The sequence below is a fragment of the Zeugodacus cucurbitae genome, chromosome 6, assembly GCF_028554725.1.
Source record: "Zeugodacus cucurbitae isolate PBARC_wt_2022May chromosome 6, idZeuCucr1.2, whole genome shotgun sequence".
Lineage (NCBI taxonomy): Eukaryota > Metazoa > Arthropoda > Insecta > Diptera > Tephritidae > Zeugodacus > Zeugodacus cucurbitae.
This window is the reverse complement of record NC_071671.1, coordinates 46,674,170-46,695,857: the sequence shown is the minus strand read 5'-3', so window position 1 is coordinate 46,695,857 and position 21,688 is coordinate 46,674,170. Positions and strand designations below refer to the sequence as shown.

At 37.1% G+C, this 21,688-nt stretch overlaps 3 protein-coding genes across 3 annotated transcripts; all 3 read left to right on the top strand.

The window, feature by feature from the left end:
* Nucleotides 1-1,341: 1,341 nt before the first annotated feature.
* On the top strand, nt 1,342-2,562 carry Adf1_31 (uncharacterized). The gene is made up of 3 exons (XM_011180541.3): nt 1,342-1,595; nt 1,647-1,809; nt 1,869-2,562. The coding sequence occupies exons 1-3, from the start codon at nt 1,442-1,444 to the stop codon at nt 2,281-2,283; spliced, it is 732 nt and encodes a 243-aa protein (XP_011178843.2). The 5' UTR covers nt 1,342-1,441; the 3' UTR covers nt 2,284-2,562.
* Nucleotides 2,563-3,073: 511 nt separating this feature from the next.
* On the top strand, nt 3,074-8,187 carry LOC105209887 (adenosine kinase). Its single transcript, XM_011180537.3, has 4 exons — nt 3,074-3,601; nt 3,713-3,874; nt 4,007-4,162; nt 6,238-8,187. The coding sequence occupies exons 1-4, from the start codon at nt 3,510-3,512 to the stop codon at nt 6,950-6,952; spliced, it is 1,125 nt and encodes a 374-aa protein (XP_011178839.2). The 5' UTR covers nt 3,074-3,509; the 3' UTR covers nt 6,953-8,187.
* A 1,336-nt stretch (nt 8,188-9,523) lies between these two features.
* On the top strand, nt 9,524-11,720 carry LOC105209886 (uncharacterized). Its single transcript, XM_011180536.3, has 5 exons — nt 9,524-9,804; nt 9,874-9,920; nt 10,461-10,622; nt 10,685-10,840; nt 10,909-11,720. The coding sequence occupies exons 1-5, from the start codon at nt 9,667-9,669 to the stop codon at nt 11,666-11,668; spliced, it is 1,263 nt and encodes a 420-aa protein (XP_011178838.2). The 5' UTR covers nt 9,524-9,666; the 3' UTR covers nt 11,669-11,720.
* Nucleotides 11,721-21,688: the final 9,968 nt, after the last annotated feature.

The following is a 21,688-nucleotide window of genomic DNA, read 5'->3' as shown; positions in this document are numbered from 1 at the left end:
GATACCAAACGAGGCTTCAGACAGGGTGACTCACTATCGTGCGACTTCTTCAATCTATTGCTGGAAAAAATAATACGAGCTGCAGAACTAAATAGAGAGGGTACAATCTTCTACAAGAGTGTACAGCTCCTGGCGTATGCCGATGATATTGATATCATCGGAAGCAACAACCGCGCCGTTTGTTCTGCGTTTTCCAGACTAGATAAAGAAGCGAAGCGTATGGGTCTGGTGGTGAATGAGGACAAGACGAAATATCTCCTGTCATCAAACAAACAGTCAGCGCACTCGCGTCTTGGCTCCCACGTCACTGTTGACAGTCATAACTTTGAAGTTGTAGATAATTTCGTTTATCTGGGAACCAGCATTAACAACACCAACAATGTCAGCCTTGAAATCCAACGCAGAATCACTCTTGCCAACAGGTGCTACTTTGGACTGAGTAGGCAATTGAAAAGTAAAGTCCTCTCTCGACGAACCAAAATCAAACTCTATAAGTCGCTCATTATTCCCGTCCTGATGTATGGCGCTGAAGCGTGGACGATGACAACATCCGATGAGACGACTCTTGGGGTTTTCGAGAGAAAGGTTTTGCGCAAGATTTATGGTCCTCTAAACATTGGCAACGGCGAATACCGCAGACGATGGAACGATGAGCTGTACGATTTATACGACGACATTGACATAGTTCAGCGAATAAAAAGACAGCGGCTACGCTGGCTAGGTCATGTTGTACGGATGGAAGAAAACACTCCAGCTCTGAAAGTATTCGATGCAGTACCCGCTGGAGGAAGCCGCGGAAGAGGACGACCTCCACTCCGGTGGAAAGACCAAGTGCAAAGTGACCTGGCTTCACTTGGTGTTTCCAGTTGGCGCCAAAAAGCAAAAAGGAGGAATGAGTGGCGCGCTCTGGTGGATTCGGCTATAATCGCTTAAAGCGGTTCCTACGCCAAATATATATATATATAAAATCGCAAAATTTTAATAATTTTATTGTTTATTTTTTAAATTTTGCGTATTTCCAAGTCATATTTCTTTTTTACACACATCCACTGTTACTTCAACTTTTAAACATTTAATGCTGCAATAGCTGCAAAACTGTCAGTGCATTTCAAACTATAGCTAAGCACGAAAGTAAATAAATCAAGTATTAGAGGTGGGAGCTGTCCCACAAACAGATAAATATATAACGAATATTTAGTATTTGTTAGACTTCTAACTATCTTATTTATAAAAAAATTTAATTATTATAACTTATCTCATAACAAACATTCAATAAATAAACTTCTACTGTGAAACAACAATTTGTTAAACGATTTCGATCAACACATCTCTTCAGCCGCACATCAGCTGATTGCTTAAGTTTCAAGCAAAAGTTGAAGTCAAATGTTGATAAGAATTCTGACATTTTGCGTAAGCAATTTCTTAAGTGCGCCGTTTAAAAATGGGACAAAAAATTGAATCCGAATTCTATTTGAAACTAATAAAAGCGGTGCGTGAGAAACCAATTTTGTACGAGAAAAATCATAAAAACTATTACAATAGAAATAAACGCAATGAAGCTTGGCAAGATGTGGCTAATCAAACCGAACGACCAGGTACGAGAAAATGCATTTGACAAATAATATTTATAATTTCTATGCTTGCAGTTAGTGAATGTAAAGCGCGCTGGAAGTTGTTGCGCGAGAGGTTCTGCAAGCAAATGAAAAGAGCTGATGGGTTTATGTTGATAGGCAATGGCGAGACGGATGAAAATGAATGGGAATACTACAAGGAAATGGTTTTTCTGAAAGAATCAATAATTCCGCGACGGTTAGTTACAATTACTTTTAAATATATGCAGATTACGATAATTCATGCCAATTTTACAGTTCGCACAAAGAAAAGGATTTAAGTTCCAGTTTGGAAGAGCCCATAATTAATGAAATGTTTATAAACGTAAATGCTTTAACAGAAGATGAATCGAATTCATCCAATTCCAATTTATCAAAGTGCACGAAGCGTTCGCTTGAAAGCAACAGGTCGCCGGGATTCGATCTAGCGCCATTGAAGATTGAGCGTATAATGGATACTGATTTTCATAATTCTGAAAAGTATGAAACAAAACGTTCCACAGTTAACGGCGGCAAACATATTGGCACGGCGACAGAAGATTTAGGTGATGAATTATTTGTGAAAAATATTGCAAATTTAATACGCGACCTGCCAATAGAAGTTAAGGATCGCTTTCAGGCGGACATGTATACGGAAGTTTTCCGTTTGAGGGGACTTTATCGGAACTGTTAAAATAATAACTTTATTTGTTATTGTACGTATTGTTGTGTCATACGCTTATATCTTTTTTTAAGTTTTTGTTACCTACTTGGTTATATTAGAATTAGTTTTGTTACTTACGTACCTGTATGTTTTTGGATTCAGTTCAGAAATATTTAATTGATAAAATGTATGAATTTCAAATAGTCAAATCTGTGACGTTATGTTGGATGCATGCATGCAGCTTCTAATATTTATGTATTTATTAATAAATTGTTATCAAAATGCGACAAGTGTTTTTCAACAATGCAAAAGGCTGGAGTACGATTTTTTTTTAACTTTTACACATTTGCAAATTCTTTAGACTTCACTTCATTTTTCATTGTTTTTACTTAAAACCGACTGTTTTTACTTTTAAAGAATATATTTTTACAAAAGCGCGAACCAAACAATAAACGCGCAACCAATTGTGATATAGAAATTCGGGTTTGTATTCTGTACTCATTATTTTGTATAAGCAACAACAGTTTGAAGTCACATGTAAATAAAACCACATATCGACGAACAGCTGTAGAGAAACAAGTGATGTAAGCAAAAGTTTTTCCAACGAAAAGTAAGGTAATTGGCAATTACTAATTGGTAAAAAACTAAAACATATACACCTGAGGAGTTGGCTTTGAATTTCTATGGTCGGAGATCGTGGTTAAACCATAACCATATTATAATTTGTTTAGCTTTTGTTAATGTTTATCTTGTGCGGCAATATTAAATCGTTTTAGATTTTAACAATTTGCCTATCAATTGAGTAAACAACATTGTTTTTTGACAAGATAAAAATAAAAACAATAAAGCAATACATAGAAAGTGCGCGCATATCGGATTATTAGAAAAAAAGAAGTTGTGTATAATATTGCTGAGAGCACCAGTTTCCCACTTCACTAAAAATATGGTCAGAGCAAGTTATGGAGTAGCTAACAAAAAAACCGAAATGGTACAAAAGCAGACGAGAATAATACGTCGTTCAAAGCGCTAGCTTCCCATTTATGTGGTTGGCAGAGCTTTGCGACGGCGCGCACAAACCGAGTCAACCTTCGAACTAGTGGTACCTACAGATTCAGTCGAAAGCCTACCGTTGACGCGTTGATTTGGTGCATAGGGAGTACTGAATAACCTTTATTTAGATCAGTCAAAGTCAAGTGAAGTTGCATTATTGATTTAGCAGTGTAATCGCATTTTAACAAATAGCTATTGTTTATCAAATGCTTTTCTTTAATCGTACAATGGATTATCTACAAGAGATTTATGGCAAAGTTGTTGGATATGTATATGGTGAAAGCAGTAACAATAATATGTAAATATTTAAATTTCAAAACAATCTAAATACTTAGTGTTTCGTAATTAATAAACAACATTGCTATTATCTCATTTCTATTACGTTTTCTAACCTCCCCCGCACGCGTAGACCACGCAAAATAGTCGCTTTTGGTAACGTGTTGCTGGACCATACCGCGCAGCTTCCGAATGGCGAAACAGAGCTATTGAAACGCTTTCAAATACCGGCAGAATCGAAGGGAGAACTTGACGCGGAGACTTTAGCAAAGCTAGCAACGGAAGCAGCTGAACGGTAAGTGATTACGATAGCCATAACATCAGCTGGGCAATCAGATGGTAATATTGACATATTAAACGTCATTCCGCTATATAGTATTTTATTATTGTTTATAATACTAATATATTTGTATGTTTTGCTTGCTAGTGTGCAATTTGAGGTAAATCCCGGTGGCTCAGCTTTGAATACAGTGCGTATACTCAAACAACTCGGTACAGATGCACTCTTCTTTGGCGCTGTGGGTGAAGATAAAGCAGCAGAGAAATTAAAGGAAATACTACAGGAACGTGAGATTGAAGCGAGGTGAGTATGTGGGAATTACCAGTGTACGTTGGATAACTTGTATGTGATTAAGTACAAGTATTGTGAGAAATATCTCTCTGCATAGCTTACTTGAATTGCGTATTTCTCGTACCAAAAAAAAAATAGTAATATTTTAATGAGTTTTGAAAATTCTAGTTGCGTTGCAAACGCACGCATAGCGTAACATACTTATGCGTATGTAGAGCCCCCATTTGTATAGTCATGCTTTGCTGCACGCGCTGTGCTGTAATTCAAGTCACGCCTGGCTAAATTGGTAAAAATGCATTTTCAGAAGGGTTCACACATCATGTCTTACATTTCCGCTCTGCATTGTTAAAAATTTCGGTTCGAGTACTGGCTAAAAGTTCATTTGCATATAAATGCCAATGCATGCAGGCGACTTAGTGTTGTAAATGTATATGCATAAGTGTTTATTTATTACACATGACCGCTTACTAATTTGAGCCCTTTCAACCGCTGCACGTTTGTTTGGGTTATTATTACTTACTTCTTGGCCAACTTTAGTGTGTGCGGTTTCATGTGCTCCCTAAATAATGATATGTGTCATTGACTCATCGACTTTAATGCCTCACTTGCTCTTATTTCATTCATTTTTTTAGTATTTTAAATATTTTTGTGTGTCTGTGTATTTTAATATCAGTGCGTATTGTATTTTATAAATTGTTTATTAACGGGAATTTTGTTATTTTTTTTTGCGTGCACCTTTGTTGGCATTATGTTTATCTCTGTCATAGCGATGAGTATGGCATTTCGCAAACATTTTATCTCGATTTTTAGTAAAATTCTCTGGAAATAAGACATGATATCAGAAAATTTATGACGATATACTTATGTATGTACTATGTATAAAGCCATTTTTATTCTTTCTTGAGAATTTATCACAGCGTGTACTAATTTTAAAATTTTCTTTAGAGTGTAGAATTTCTTTTGAATTGACAAGAATTTCCCACACAATGGATTATGAAGTTATATTAGTATTTTAATATATAACCTTGTTATCAGTTGGCTGTACAAGTTTTACACAATTTTTAAGAAATGGAAATATTGATTAGAATACATATTGATGTCGACTTTCAAGCAAGTTTAAGTGTATGTACACATATATAAATTTATGATTAACTTTATAATAAATTGTTGTTGTTATAGTAATAATTCCGATCACATTTATTATTGTAGTATTGCGTTTGGGTTTAGGCATCGATTCTTACTAATGGTAGGTCCAAGAAGTGAGCTACTACAAACCTAACTATGTACGTCAAATATCTTGATACAAATTCTGTATATACTTGGGTTTTACTTGTTACAAATTTTAGAATTTTTAGTAGACCTTTGATTCCACTGCTTAGACGATTTTTAATAAAGAAATTAAATGAAATCTGTCACTTTAAATAGCAGTGTATATATTTTAAGGTTAGATCTCTTGCGAAACTAATATTTCAGTAGCCGTGTATATACTTTAAGGTTAGATCTTATGGCTAACTTATATTTCAGTATCACTATATGTTTATATTATAAGGTTTTTTGAAAAAATTATATATTTTAAAGTTAGATTTTATATTTTAATGTTAGGTTTTTTTGAAACTCCGCAATTGTCTATAGAATAGTATATTATTAATTTAATTTCAATAATTCTTAGACTGCTGAGCGCCACCACAATAACATCAAGAGAGTTTTTATTGAATAATTCTATAAATAATAACTTTAATAAATCCCATTAAATATCGATTGCATGTCAATACCGTCTTTAACTACCTATCACAATAAAAACTACATGCTCACTTGAGTAGTTGTCATGTAAGTTTTGCGGGGAATACTTAGCATGCTTCATAAGTTTAATATCTGTTGAAATTCCCAGCAAACTCGTGAATGTCAATACGATGTACGTAAATATTGAACTTTGTAATTACAGTTAGCGTGTGACAATGCAAACAATGCGCTTCTTTATACTTTCATTAGCAACTCTAATTCAAATAAAAATTTGTAAAAAACTTAAATATGTATATCCAACTTATGCAAAACACTTGTATAAATCTGTTTCTATTTACATTGCACAGACTCGCCACGGTGACTGATGTGCCGACCGGCCAATGTGTCTGCATCGTCAACAAAGACACGAAAACAAAGGCATTGTACGCGAATATTGGCGCATCCGCCAAATTTTCCGTTGATCATTTACGAAAAGCCGAGCATGATGAGACACAGGCCTTTCTGCGACCCATCGAACGTAAACAAATACTTTACATCGAAGGTTTCTTTGTTGCGCAACGCCAAGACGTGTGTGACTTCATTGTGCGGAGCTACATTAGGGAGCGACGTCGCTTAGCAATCAATCTAAATGCCGAATATATTATCAAAGAAAACTTCAGATCACTGCGCGAGCTGGCGCGTGCAGCATTCTTCATTTTCGGCAATCGCAAAGAACACATGACTTTCGCGCAGCAGCTGGGTTACGAGTCAATCGATGATGCCGCCAAACATTTGCTGGAGCAAAGCAGCACACCAAAAGTGATTGTGGTGACAAATGGACGTGAATATGTACAGTTAATTACCAACTATGAGGATGAATACTCAGTGCCAGGTGCAATAACATTTCAAAGCTTCCACGTGCCACGCGTCAATGCAGTGGTGGACTCCACAGGTGCTGGTGATGCATTCGTGGCGGCATTCTTGCATGCTTGGCTAGAGAAACGCCCGCTGAGCGAGTGTGTGCGTGTGGCAAGCGATGTGGCGGCCAAAGTGGTGACGGTGGTGGGTTGCAATCTACCATGAAGTTATCACATGCGGTAAATTTAACAACGAAGCAATACTAAACGCTCGTAAACAGCGGTTTTAAGTTCTTTAAAAGTGGAAAATAAGAATTCTTAAATATGTATTTATTATTACATTTTTGTATTAGTTGCTAAGTATAGCGTAGTTTCATCATTGCACTCATAATTATTGGCTGCCTCATTAACATTTGTATGCCACAAGTGTACTATATATGGCTACAGAACCAAGTATACAGCCAGTCACATGCTAATCGGTCTCAATTTTCGCCACATTTCTCATACAATTACTTGCGAATGCCTTGACATTGACTCATATAATGTCTCAGTCTCAATCTCATCTCGTGCACAAAGCGGTAATGCACAACGCTGATAAATACACAGCGCCATAATTTCATAACAATATCCACCATAAAAAGTACTTAAGCTTATGTACTCAAGTGTTTTTTTATTATTATCATTAATCACCTCGTCTCACTTGTACGCGACCCTACACAGTTTTATATGTGTTATTAAGTTTATATAGCGTTCTATATTCAGTAGCTTACTTGTAGCTATGTATGAGCGTATATTCTGTTTTCTAGCACTGAGTGGGCCGTAATTAGAATGTACAAATTTCATATAATTGCTCGCGCTCAAATCTCCAAAGCTTACTATGCTTACAATTTCTTATAGAATAGTTTATTTATAGATTCGCTTTGTAATGACAAACGATTTAAAACTAATGCAACGGGTAACCGCAAATATCCGCAAAAAAAATACAGAATTATTTTTTATGTATCTATATCTATAATGAGACATTCTTACCGCATTATAAAATTGCATCTAGACTTACTTCATTTCCATTTCAATACTTATCTCAGTTTAAATGACTTTCATAAATATTTTTAAGTGCCTTATTTTAAACACATAAATTTTTTCATTATTTATTACATACATATATTTTTAACAAAAATTTAAATGTGCAATATGCAGATTTTAAAAAAATTTCGTTTTTAATTTTAAATTGATATTCTTCTGGCATTAATTTCACATATCAAAGATTTTTCTTTACTCATATATGAAACCATAAAATTAAAATAAGTTATTCATGATGGTTGTAAGTGCCTTACAAATGCGCAAAAATATATATAATAATAAATATGCCGCTCAGCTTTATATGAGCTTGCATTTTACTTATTATACCAAGTTCTCCAACTTCCAAAAAAATCATACAAATAAATAAAAATAAATGAATTATTTGATTTGTGTTTATTTTTTATTATGATGTGAACCTCCAACTATTAAAACAGCTATATATAATTGCTTTTGTGTTTTTAATTTTTATTTTAGTTCACTGCTTGCTAATTTTAGATACAATGTTATCAAGAGCTCCTTTGGGAGCGTTTAGTGTGGTCATTGCCGTTATGTAATAGCATGCTCCTGTTTTTTATCATGCATAAAGAATCAATAATTGTATTCGAGATGTTAGGGTAAAGTCTGTAGAAATAAAAATTCAACCCAATTCATTCTAACCTTATTCGTTATAGTGTTACTTGGGATGATATAAGGTAACTCGTCCGATATTGTTGGTGGGTTGATTGATCCACCTTTACATTAGGCGAGTTAACTTTTGCCCTTTTAAACTTTTGTATAGAAATTGAGTCCAGTCTTCCGTACCATCTTCACCATGCAATTTAAGGTTTTTGTTGTTTTTCCTTACTGAGTTGAAATTTTTTTTTTTTTGGTTTTCAACATAACCTTTGTATGGGAGATAGGCGTGGTTATAATCCGGTCTCTTCAATGTTTAGACTGTATAAGGAAGTAGCCAAAGGAAATGGTTCTAGAGAGTTTAGTTTAGTAGTTACGGGATATGTAAAAAACTTAGTAGGAGATGGAGCCACTCCCACTTTCCCAAAAAATACATCCAAATATGCCCCTCCATAGTGTGATCCTTTGTAAATTTTAACCAAATTTTACCTCAAAAATTTTATTTATTGATGAGGTAAAACGACAGGGAAAGATAAGCACCCCCAGCTGACAACGAGTTGTCGAGGTTGTCTGAACGATCCGCGGTATGATAGGTGTTCGAGTTGAATGGTACTTAAGCACCTCCAGGTGCTGAAATCCTTTAATATTGGTTTTAGAAGGAAAATTACTGTGTTCAGCTCGTGCTATAGAGTGACGAGGGATTATAATCTGCAATTGGTGACAAACACTACAGTTGCAGACGTTGTCAATAAGGCCGCTGTAGAGTTGAGAAGTGGGCAACAAAGCGTAAACTTTCCTCCGAAACCCAATCATTCTAGGGAAGGGCAAAGACAATTGACTCATCGGGAATGGATGGAAAGATACTGTTACTGTTCTCTGCAAACTCACTTCGACTCGGGCCTTGTCCAATCATTAAAACACCATTTTCAAATCATATCAGAAATGAGTTCTCCTAAGTCAATACTTATCGGTTCACTTAAATAAATATAACTTGTAATCACTTCTTACATGCTTATCGCTCGAAAATACACATCTCAAATTTATTTCGTTTCTACTTTGCAATATTCTGTTATATGAAATGAATTTCACATTGACGGAATAAATATTTACGATTCATACTTCAAAAGAAAACATAAACGAAAATTTAAAATTTTATTTTAAATAAATATTTTTTGGCTAAAACATGTTCAGAAATGTTTAGAAAAATATCATAGATAAATTTTATATGAAATTTTGGAAGCGTTAAAAATGATAGCGGGCCTCCGGATCGTAAATACGGCGCCCATGCGAATACATTTAAAAAGAAATATTACTGGATGTATAAAAAAGAAATGCTGGAACCCGCAAGTCAGTCGGCGGTCATTAAGCACGGATGCAAGTAAAAATGTAAAGTAATTGGAAGCTTGATAAAAACACCTTAGAATTAAATCTACATTTTCTTGTGAAATTTTACAGAGCGAATGCCAAGGAGGCGCCGCTGGAACGGACAAGAAGCTTCCAAAGTTAGTATATCTGATATTACAGGTTTTAGAAGGCTGGTAGGGCTCGAATAAGAATTGAACAAGTCATAAGGGGTTAAAGAAAGATAGAAGCTCCTCGACTGAAGTTCTTGCCATGTTGTTGTAGTTGTCGAGTGTTTTGTCGGTTAAAAATTCAGGTCCGATCCAGTTACGTGGACCCAAATTTCGTGAGAACACTATCTTTTTAGCTTACGGTAATGAAATATCTACCCAAGAAAACGGTATCGGTACTATGTATTTAAGTTGTCCGTTTACTATGAATACTTAAAATTTTGTAATAGACTCCGTTGAGCTCATCTTTTGAAATTTGACTTGAAAATAGATTCAGATCTTTCAATGATCTCCTCAAGATTTTGACTCGGCGATCCTCTGAAAAACTTAAAATCGTGGTCTGAATATATCAATCCGAACATTAGAGCCTTTGATACCATGTTAATTCTCACAGTTTTTGGGTCGATTTACGTGGATAATTTCTAGTTTAAAGTTCTCTCGAAACTCTTTAATAAAGAACGCACATTTTAGACAATACAAATTCATTTCCATTGGACATATTTTGCTGGATCACACGGCTGTGGTGTCTAACAGTGAAATTGGCGTACTCAAAAAGTATAACGTTGTGGAAAATACCAAAGGGGTACTTGACGTCAAGACTTTGAGAGCATTGAAAAAGGAAATTTGCAAGAGGTAACGCTTTAGTGGGTGTATATTCCTTTTTCAATATGCGTACATATGTATATTCCACTCAGCGGTAAATGTGTGGAAAATCCGGGTGGCTCAGCGCTCAATACGGTCCGGATACTAACCCATTTCGGCAACAATGCGCTCTTTATTGGTCTGGTTGGCGACGATGAAGCTGGAAATAAGTTGAGAAAGTACTTTAAAGAGAACAACATTGATGTACGGTAATACCACGTCCATGGAATTTCGTATTCATTAGAGTAAATTTAAAGTTTCGAACTTTACTTCACAGTCTATTCACGCACAAGGAGTTGCCGACCGGAGAGTGTGTATCGATCTTAAATAAGGAAGCTCGCACCGAAACGCTTTACGCAAACATTGGCGCCTCGGAGAGCGTTCGTGTGGAGCATATGCAACAAGCCGAGAAGGAGTTACAGTTTCTGCGCCCCACCGAACGCAAACAACTCATCTATGTGGAGGGGTTCATCATACCGGGACGGAAAAAATTGTGCGACTTCATTGTTAAGAACTATGTGAGCGGTCGACGCTGGTTGGCGCTGAACTTGAGTGCCGAATTTATTGTACGTGAAAATTTCGAGGAGGTTATGGCATACGCATGCGCTGCGTACTTTGTATTCGGTAATGGCGACGAATTTTGTGCACTGGCAGATAGAATGGGTTTCGGTGGTGACTCGGAGAAGGCGATCCAAACGATATTTAAGTATAATTGCGGTCCGCGCATTTTAGTTATTACTAATGACAAGGATAGCATACTACTTGTCAGCAATGTGGAGTATGGTTCGGCTAAGCCAGGTAAAATCTTTTATCGCGAATGTAAAGTAGATACTATTCATGATGTTGTCGATACGACTGGTGCGGGTGATTCATTCGTCGCCGGCTTCTTACATGCCTTTCTGAATAACTACAAACTAAAGGATTGTGTGGCTGTTGGATCCGCCGTGGCGTCTAAGGTGATTACAACAATCGGTTGCAATCTGCCCAAAGATTTTAATGTTAATGAACTGACTGATAAAATGACAAAAATGAAATGAAGACCACGCCCGTGATTCAATAAAGAAATTAGACGCTTTTCATATAAATATATTGTATCTTTTTTAGAAGCTGTGTTTGTTTGAACTGGTTGCTGATTTTCAGTTATTTATTATTCTAATAGAGATTGCCCTAATCAAACTCGAATAGTTTGTTATACAAAGTATCCAGAATATATATCCAGGATGATCCCACAGAACTTGTCACAGATATTCGATCCGACAGTATTCGTACTTCTTTATTGCTTTCTAAAGGGATATCAATTCAATCTCGTTTAAGGAGCACGAGATTTTCGTAATGTATTATTTCTGGAATTTAATAGCGGGCTGGATGTAATAACGGTATCATAGACATATTCAAGAATACTTAGCCTAGAATTGAATATCGTCCAATAATGGTTTTGTTAGCTCGGAAAGTTTTCGTACATTGCCTCCTCCATTTCGACTCTTAACGGGATGAAATAACTTTTTGTGTCCTTGAAGACACCAACTTACCAAACGGAGGCCTCGAGGATTCGAGGTTCATAACTTTGATATGATAGGTTTACATACACATTCTATACTATATTAAAAAGTTTTCTCTGTTCTCTTTTTAAATATGGGATATCAACCGAGATTTTATCTCCCATTGCATCTCTCCATCTCATCGAGGCCCGATCCTACAAAACAATGGGACAGTGAGGTCCTTATACCGAAAGGAACAGACATTGAGCAGTAGCTGTATCTTTTGGTCAATGAATCTGATAGTATTCGATACAGATACGATATACCCGCTGGAGGAAGCCGCAGAAGAGAACGACCTCCACTCCGTTAAAGGCTAAGTGGAAAGTGACCTGGCTTCACTTGGTGTCTCCACTTGGCGCCAAAAAGCAAAAAGGAGGAATGAGGCTCTCTGGTGGATTCGGATATAATCGCTTGAAGCGGTTCTTACGCCAAATATATATATGAAATGGGCGTCTATATATAAAATATTTAATAATTCTTTGGTTAGACAGCAAATATTTTTGTTGGCCATGTGTTGCATATTCAAAATTGCATTTTTTTGGCATAACTGCTGCGACAATCGTTACGGAGGCATACTCAGCAACTTCACCCCTTGCCACCCATATCAAGCACTTCCAATTGGTGAATGATTTATTGCGTTCGAATGCTGAAATCGCACAAACGAAACTCAACTGGACCGGGCCAAAGCGGCGAAAGGCCAAAGCGAATGGTCATTTTAGTGAATAAACAAAAGCCATCGGCCGGCATAAACGGAGGCCATCTGTGGCTGACATTATTTGCTTTTAGTTTTTTTCATAACAACAACAACAAAAGCATTACATTACATATGGCAGGATATTCGTGTCTTCGTGCAGGGAACAAATGAAGATATATTAGGGTGGTCCTTTTTTTTAACTGCAGGAAACTAATTTTTAAAAGAGTTGTACATGTGTATCTAAACATTTCCATTGCAACTGCTTATTTTATATCTATGGATCGCATAATAGCAAACAAATGTATGCTTCTTTAATTATATGCTTCAGCTTACATGGAAATACCGTTTCACAATTTTTTCCTTTTTCTCCGGTTTCACAACTGATTCATCATAACAATGAAATATACACTGTGTGTTAATGGGGTATATTCCCTTCAACAATGCTGTTCGATCACTTCAATAGTGCTTTCCAGCCAATTTTCATAAAAACTTAACTCTTATGAAATTTCCCAGCATTCGAATGCGAGGAAATCAAATAATATTGCATTACTAATATTATTGTTGGTGTTGCTGGTATGTGAATAATTTCCTGATGATTATATTTACATAGTTTTATCGAAGTTATTTATAATCCAAAGTTATTTTATATTGAAATGTTAAAATTCTTAAAATTACTTCAGCAAATATGGCTGAAGTTTTGTATCCTATACGCAGGCGTTTAAAGTACCAACCTTTTTTATTCGCACTAAATGCCTTGTCATTCATACTTAATTAGTTCATTAATTATATTTACTATAACATTTTATTGACGAGTACTATATTTAAGTTCTTGTGTTTAGAGTTTAAGGGTATTCAAAGAGAATACAGGAAAAATATCTACAGAAGAAATAGCAGAAGTAAGCTACACTCAGGAAAATGGCGTGGCATCGCCCACTTATGGGTCAAAAACCATATCTCAGGAACTACTCGACAGATTTCAATGAAATTCGGTATATAATATTTTCTTGACACCCTGATAATACGAAATGGGCGAAATCGGTTCACAACCACTACTACTTTCTTTATAACTCAATTTTGAATTCAATCTGATTCCCTCACTTTATAATGTAAACATAAGGAACCCATGAAGCTAGCGGAATAAAACTTTACACAAATAGTGCATATCACCTCTGGCTTCACTTGTGAAAAAATTGTCGAAAATGGACCATAACTTTTCAAGGCCCCAGATATCGAACATGTTGAACTCAGCGCCTAAGGGTAAATTTTAACCGAAAATATGGGTAAATTTCTTAGATAATTTAATGTAATTCAGAGGAAATTGTTTTCTTCTAATTGTGTTCTGTTCCAAAAATTATTAAAATCGGATAATAACATCTCATATACCTAATTATAGGTTTTTCAAAAAATATATATGTACCTTGCTGGTGAAATGAATGAAATCGATTCAGGAATTACCCCAGCCTTCATATATGTACTATATATAACGATTTTCGTTATTCTTTTAAACTTTATGCCGACTTTATGGGTAAATTTGTGTGTTATGTAAATACAATTTCTTCAATAAATTGCGAGGGTATAAAATGTTCGGTTAAATCCGAACTTTGCCCTTCCTTACTTGTCTTTTACTGATATTGACTAGAGGAACCAAGATATCGCTTTGGTAACCATGTCAAATTAAATTTTCAATATGCAAGAAAGCGTGGGTTCATTCAAAACGTATCGGAAAAAGCTTAAACGCTGAAGATGATTTCACAGTAGAACTGTAAGAATGTTGCCTGAAACACGATATTTCCAAACCATTTATTAGATACCGGTTAGGTAGTGAGAAGTTCGAAATCATTTTCCAGCTAAGCACTTGTTGACTTTAAATATGAGAAACAGACCATATGGTCCAAACGTGATCAATATGGTGGATGGGGGATTAGTTTATATTGTAATTCTTTAAATTTATTAGTCTTAGGTGTTCAAATCCTTCACTTTCAGATCAATAAATTGAGAGCTATTAGAGTGACAAAACGTCTACTGTATTCCAGTTATGGTTAGTACCCTTAACAGAGATTTGTATGTGGCTCGATCTCTATGGGAGCCAAGACTTTTCATAACTCGAGGTAAATGCCAAACAGATGTATTTACTTAACAGGTTTAACAGCTATCTGTCTAGTAAATTCTGCATGTATGCTTTCCAATATATGATGCTCATTTTACTTCTAGACAAAGTAATGTTAACGATTATGAGCGTAGAGTGGACCAAAGAAAATCTTCTATTTATGTTTTAAGAACCAACCTAATGCAGATTGGTACATCGATATTGTTTACACAGCGACCGCGTGTGTCCAGTGGCTTCCGTTATCACCCATCTCCACTCGTCTGTTGTCCTTTTGCCTGCCCACTGCCTTCTGCTTTATGCCGATTTTTGTGCAAATGTTTGCAGAAAATATTTATCTCACACTCCGACTTGTGACAACCCGCTTGCTGGCCACCAATATACCAACAACACGGTGGCGCGGCTGTCCTGCTGTGCTGTTGTCCTGTTATCCTGCGCCATTGTTGTTAGCGAAATGTGATTGACCAGCAGCCCGGCTAGCCGGCTTTGCTTGTGACAGTTCGTAGCTCTGTATTGCATGTGTGTTTTTGCTCGTTGTGTTTGCCTTTGTGCTTTTTGCGGTATAACGCTCGAGTAAGTGGCATTAATGCGGAATTTTATTGTACGTTAACGTTTTTACCGTTACATGCTCGCGCATACGCCTACCTTAAGTCCACATACATACATTTTTATTTATTTTATTTTTCCGGCATTTTTTTGCAGTTTTATTTGCCTCTACTTTTATCGTTATTATTATTGTGCGCATTACTGTAGTTGTTTACGGCTTATGCCTATCACCAGCGCCACATGTTGGCATTTTATCGCACTGAAAGGGAAAAGCTAGGGGAGTTTCGCTTTTTATTTGTCAAATCTGTCATCGAGTATTTACACAATTGTCCTGCAGCTTAATACGCAGTGATTGGCCATTTTGTAGATTAATCGTAATTATCAGTGGAATTATGCGGATTTTTTATAGCAAATTTCACCGTTGCTTTGCACTATGTGATAACCTCTCAAAATTAAGCCGGACAGTTTAAAAAACAACATATTTTTCATTTAAAAACCTTTTTATTGTCACTTATAATTATAGGATTCTTTAGAGCCAAAACAAGTCAATAAATAATTAAGTTTTCCATACTTTGAAAACCTCGACTATAATAGCGATAAGTTATTTAAGAGGATGGGACCATGTGTAGAAGTTCACGCAAGTGAGGAAAGTTTTTGATTGTCATTCACTTGGGAGTGGCCAGAAACGATTCTTCTCCACATGGTTCAAGCAGCTCACGACTTCCGGTTTTAGACCAAGTATCCTCTGGGTAGCCAACAGACATCCGTTTGAAGGCGAGCTAAAGTGAGAAGGCGAAGCCCGCTTATGCGGTTGTGCGTAGGGTTTGAGACCCACCACATAAAAACACCCCCAATGAAAAATAATGCTCGAAAATTTTATGAAAAAATGAAGCGACTTAACGAAGGTTTCAAGACCGGAGCATCCTCATGTAGAGACCAAGGTGGTAATCTGGTAACCGATGTCCAGGGCATACTGGGATTATGGAGGGAACACTTCTCCGACCTGCTGAATGGCAGTGAGAGTACAACACCAGGAGATGGCGAACCCGATCCCCCAATCGATGACGATGGAACAGATGTTCCATTACCCGACCATGAAGAAATTCGAATAGCAATTACCCGCTTGAAGAACAACAAAGCAGCGGGGGCCGACAGATTACCGGCAGAACTATTCAAATACGGCGGCGAAGAACTGATAAGGTGCATGCATCAGCTTCTTTGCAGAATATGGTCGGAAGAAAGCATGCCTGACGATTGGAATCTCAGTGTGCTCTGCCCAATCCATAAAAAGGGAGATCCCACAATCTGCACCAATTACCGCGGGATCAGCCTCCTAAATATCGCATACAAGGTTCTATCGAGCGTACTGTGTGAAAGACTAAAGCCCACCGTCAACGAACTGATTGGACCTTCTCAGTGTGGCTTTAGACCTGGAAAATCGACAACTGACCAGATATTCACCATGCGCCAAATCTTGGAGAAGACCCGTGAAAAGAGGATCGACACACACCACCTTTTTGTCGATTTTAAAGCTGCTTTCGACAGCACGAAAAGGAGTTGCCTCTACGCCGCGATGTCTGAATTTGGTATCCCCGCAAAACTAATACGGCTGTGTAAATTGACGTTGAGCAACACCAAAAGCTCCGTCATGATTGGGAAGGACCTCTCCGAGCCGTTCGATGCCAAACGAGGTTTCAGACAAGGTGACTCACTATCGTGAGACTTCTTTAACCTGATGCTGGAAAAAATTATAAGAGCTGCAGAGCTAAACCGAGAAGGTACAATCTTCTGCAAGAGTGTACAGCTCCTGGCGTACGCCGATGATATTGATATCATCGGAAGCAACAACCGCGCCGTTTGTTCTGCTTTTATCCGCATGGATAAGGAGGCGAAGCGAATGGGTCTGGAGGTGAATGAGGACAAGACGAAATATCTCCTGTCATCAAACAAACAGTCGGCGCATTCGCGCCTTGGTTCCCACGTCACTGTTGACAGTCATAACTTCGAGGTCGTAGATAATTTCGTAAACCTGGGAACCAGCATCAACAATACGAACAATGTCAGCCTCGAAATCCAGCGCAGAATAACTCTTGCCAACAGGTGCTACTTTGGACTGAGTAGGCAATTGAACAGTAAAGTCCTCTCTCGACGAACCAAAATCAAGCTCTACAAGTCGCTTATCATTCCCGTCCTGCTCTACGGTGCAGAAGCTTGGACGATGTCAACATCAGATGAGACGACACTAGGAGTTTTCGAGAGGAAAATTTTGCGCAAGATTTATGGTCCTAAGAACATTGGCAACGGCGAATACCGCAGACGATGGAACGATGAGCTGTACGAGTTATACGACGACATTGACATAGTTCAGCGAATAAAAAGACAGCGGCTACGCTGGCTAGGTCATGTTGTCCGAATGGACGAAAACACTCCAGACCTGAAAGTGTTCGATGCAGTACCCGCCGGAGGAAGCCGAGGAAGGGGAAGGCCTCCACTCCGTTGGAGGGACCAGGTGGAGAGCGACCTGGTTACACTTGGGATCTCCAACTGGCGCCGAACTGCGAAGGAGAGAGAGAGATGGCGCACTATCGTCGATTCGCTATAACCGGCTAAACGGTTGCAACGCCAATCACATATTTAAGGGATATTTCATAAAATCTCAATCGAACGGCTTCGTATTCTCCGAAGCTAAATCTGGCTTATCAAGAATGGAAGGATATGATTTGTTGATAACATATTATTACTATCCAGCGAAAGTGGCGAATCGAGCAAACAAGTGGCCTATAATGATCTATTCACCAACTATATGTTTTTGTACTCAACTAGACATTTTTGTATCTATCTAGTCGTAGTTAGCTCATTTAGAACTTTGTGCTGAAATCGGAACGATGAAAAGGTCTGAACAATACTGAAACATTAATAAACTTCTTTAATATTATGAATTATGAAATTGTATAACAAAAAAGATGTTCACAAAACCATGATCTATTTATTAGTGTAGTCGTTGAACGATAAAATTTATCCGGCCAAGAGCGATCTAACGCTGATTTATTGTGTGTTAAGCAGGGTTGCTCTATTACCTCATTCTTCGGATTTACATTGGGCCAAAACCTGGGACCTGACTGCATATGCGATAAGAGGTAGTTTCGTGTTCTGTTTTCGTCGAAACCATGCCGACAGACATAGACATCTGTTTGAAGCACAACCACCTCCCTGGCGCATCACGAGGTTATTCTTATAGTATGTTTGGAACAACGAACAAAACTCCCTTCAGACTTCGGATGCAAACAACTCCAGACAACTTCAGACACTTCAGACTTTAAACGCCAATCACAGTGGAGCCATTAACAACTTCTTCGACTACTTTTCACTGACTTGGAGTCAAACTACCACCCATTGCAGGCGACGAGCGACCGAAACCGGAGCCAAACTTTTACACATTTAGGCTAAACCCCGACATGCCATATACATGTCCAACAAGCAATGAGTCTCCGCATGACACTATTTTTTATTTTTCCATTTCTTTGCATGTCCACTAAACCCAACTTTTCTAAACCCCTCTCCCTGTGGTCCGATCCTGTCGAAACAGCTCGTTTTTTGGGATTTCTTTTAATTGGGTTTAAAAATAGAATACTACCACATGCTAATTACTACAAATTGAATTGAAATAGGATGCATATTGCTGATAACACAAAGCCAGCGAAAGACTATTTATATAGTATCTACGCAAAATTGCAGTCGTGGGCTTTGTATGTAAGATTTTAAAACTCTTTCAATAAGAAGTGAGATTCCTTCTCTGCTAAGTTGCTGCAACAGTTATTGTAAGATATTTTAAGTCCATAATTCAATTGAATGTAATATTAAATTTTAAATTAAAACATTCCCTTGACGTGAAGACCACAAAACGGCATACCGAACACGCATAACTCAGCCGGCTGCTTGAATGAATAGAAGCTGTTGCAGTCAAGGCATGCAACAAAGTTGCCGGCATCATTATAATTCAGCCATAAAAAGATAAATATAAAACTGGTAAGCAAAACGGCATAAAGACAAGCCACAGAAGCGCATCCACTGGTATATAATGTCTACTAAACCTGACTGAGCTCTTTGTTGTACTGCATTATTCCGCTCATTTGCAGCTATCGAGACGTATGGTGGGTTTATGGGCGGCTTTCCCTGGCCTTTGCGGAGTATTTAGTAGACACAAGTAAATCAGTTGAGACGATGCGGTGCCTGGTGATCGTAAAACTGATTTTATAGGCGAAAAATAGACGAGAAGAGATAGAAGCGATGACATACATACACGAGCGCTTTTCATTTAAAGGACAATGAACTAATATTACCGCAACTAATAAGGAAGAAGATTTTGTGAGTTATGGGGTAAAGTTTCTTTATTGGTCTGCTGATTAAAAAATAGTCACCTCAAGGTATAAAGTTTAATTTAGGAATTAATGGAATTTTTCGCCAATAATGACCTTATCCTTTCAAAAGTAGTCTGATAATTTTTATTTTTTATAAGTCGATATATCAATATTAGAGTATATTTCTAATAATTTATTTCCCGATTTCAACATTTAGCCTATAATTATTGCCAATTATGTGAACGATAAAGTTTGCACCTAGCAATTTTGTTGCGATCGTAAAAATTATGCGTGTGGACAAGCAAAACCGGACAATGCAGTCGCTCTGATATTAGACACACGTACACATATGCGAAAGTGTTTGTATGTAAGCACTGTAAAATGTGGCTGGAATACCAAAGAAGCTGAACGCGGAAGCCTTTGCAAGAAGAGTCCATCCCACTAATTAGAAACTTAATAACATTGTTGCATTTTATGTTTTTGTTTAAAATATTTGGCAGACTTGGCCTTAGAAAGTTATGGTGAAACTGGTGAATTGGAGTCACTGCATTTCGAAGAATTCGAGTTTTAAATCAATCACACATTGCAGCATATGTGACCACATTTGATATGATTCACCGAGAAATTCAACCAAAATATTTAACAGCGGAACCTTGAAGCTAAACGAAGTACTGATGATACTGGTGATTCATGAGTTCGAAGCCAGCCGATTTAAAAACAACTAATGTTAGGGAAAATTTTTTTAAGAACTTCCTCAGCAGACAATCTTGAATCTCTGAGTGTTTGCTTAATAAGCAGTAATTCGAAGGTGGCTTAAAACTTGTAGGTCCATGATGAATAATAGGAGTTAGAACCTTAAGATGGAGGAAGGGTCCTTATAAAATTGCAAAAGTTTCCTGTTCGTATTAGGATCAGATTGAGATGGTAAAAATCGTTCGAATGAAAAAGTAAATATACGATATTAAAACGTAAGATTGTTATATTTTTCTTGCATAATTCAAAATATTAGAATATGGTTTGATGTTTAGTGACTCATCACTAGTTTATTCGAACATTTTTATTTTTGTTTTCTTAAATATTCATCTTCAGAATTGCTTTCTTCAATGGCTTCCTCTTCAATCAGGTCTTTATTCCAGTTATTTATTTCTTCTTTTGTAAAAGTAACCTAGTAAAAATGTGTTGTTGTTATACATGAGTTTTTCCAATTCTTTAGCCTCTGCTTCCATTTGGTTTTTCAAAACATTAAGCGGAACATCATCTTCGTCATCGTCTTCCAGGTTGGCAAAGTTTAAAATATTTTTCCAGCACTTCATCAAAGTATCTTGCCCCAACTTATTCCAAGATCTATCCAAAAATGTAACAGTGTCCCTCAAGTTAATTTTTTTCATTGATTCATCGATGAAAATGGCTGCCAAAACAGAGTTTCGATAATGTAACTTTGTTATTCTTATTGCGTTTTGATCCATTGGTTGAATCAAAGTGACATTCGGAGGCAAAAACATCGTTGCCATCTTCAGACTTTAATTTATCTTCGTTTGGATGCGAAGGTGCGTTGTCAAGAAGAAGCCTTTTGGGGCCAATTTCAATAAAACAATACGCATCTAACAACAGTGCACGCATCGGCCGTTGCAAAACTTCTAGCTGGATACTGAGGTGGACACGTTAACATACAACAGTACGAATTTGTATGTATGTATATCGTATATGGTTTTCGCGTATAAAATAATGGATATTTTTTGTTCGAGTTTTAAAGTAGCCAATGGAGAAGAAAAAATGTTCAAGTTTCCGAACGATCGAGTTATCGTGTGTTCGAGTTT

Excerpts from the sequence above, each read along its gene's own strand:
- Adf1_31 (XM_011180541.3), top strand. The coding sequence starts at position 1,442 with ATGGGACAAAAAATTGAATCCGAATTCTATTTGAAACTAATAAAAGCG. Across the intron at positions 1,596-1,646 it reads TAATCAAACCGAACGACCAG|TTAGTGAATGTAAAGCGCGC; the intron begins GTACGAGAAAAT and ends CTATGCTTGCAG. Across the intron at positions 1,810-1,868 it reads GAATCAATAATTCCGCGACG|TTCGCACAAAGAAAAGGATT; the intron begins GTTAGTTACAAT and ends CCAATTTTACAG.
- LOC105209887 (XM_011180537.3), top strand. The coding sequence starts at position 3,510 with ATGCTTTTCTTTAATCGTACAATGGATTATCTACAAGAGATTTATGGC. Across the intron at positions 3,602-3,712 it reads GAAAGCAGTAACAATAATAT|ACCACGCAAAATAGTCGCTT; the intron begins GTAAATATTTAA and ends CCGCACGCGTAG. Across the intron at positions 4,163-6,237 it reads GAACGTGAGATTGAAGCGAG|ACTCGCCACGGTGACTGATG; the intron begins GTGAGTATGTGG and ends TACATTGCACAG.
- LOC105209886 (XM_011180536.3), top strand. The coding sequence starts at position 9,667 with ATGATAGCGGGCCTCCGGATCGTAAATACGGCGCCCATGCGAATACAT. Across the intron at positions 9,921-10,460 it reads ACGGACAAGAAGCTTCCAAA|ACAATACAAATTCATTTCCA; the intron begins GTTAGTATATCT and ends CGCACATTTTAG. Across the intron at positions 10,841-10,908 it reads GAGAACAACATTGATGTACG|TCTATTCACGCACAAGGAGT; the intron begins GTAATACCACGT and ends TTTACTTCACAG.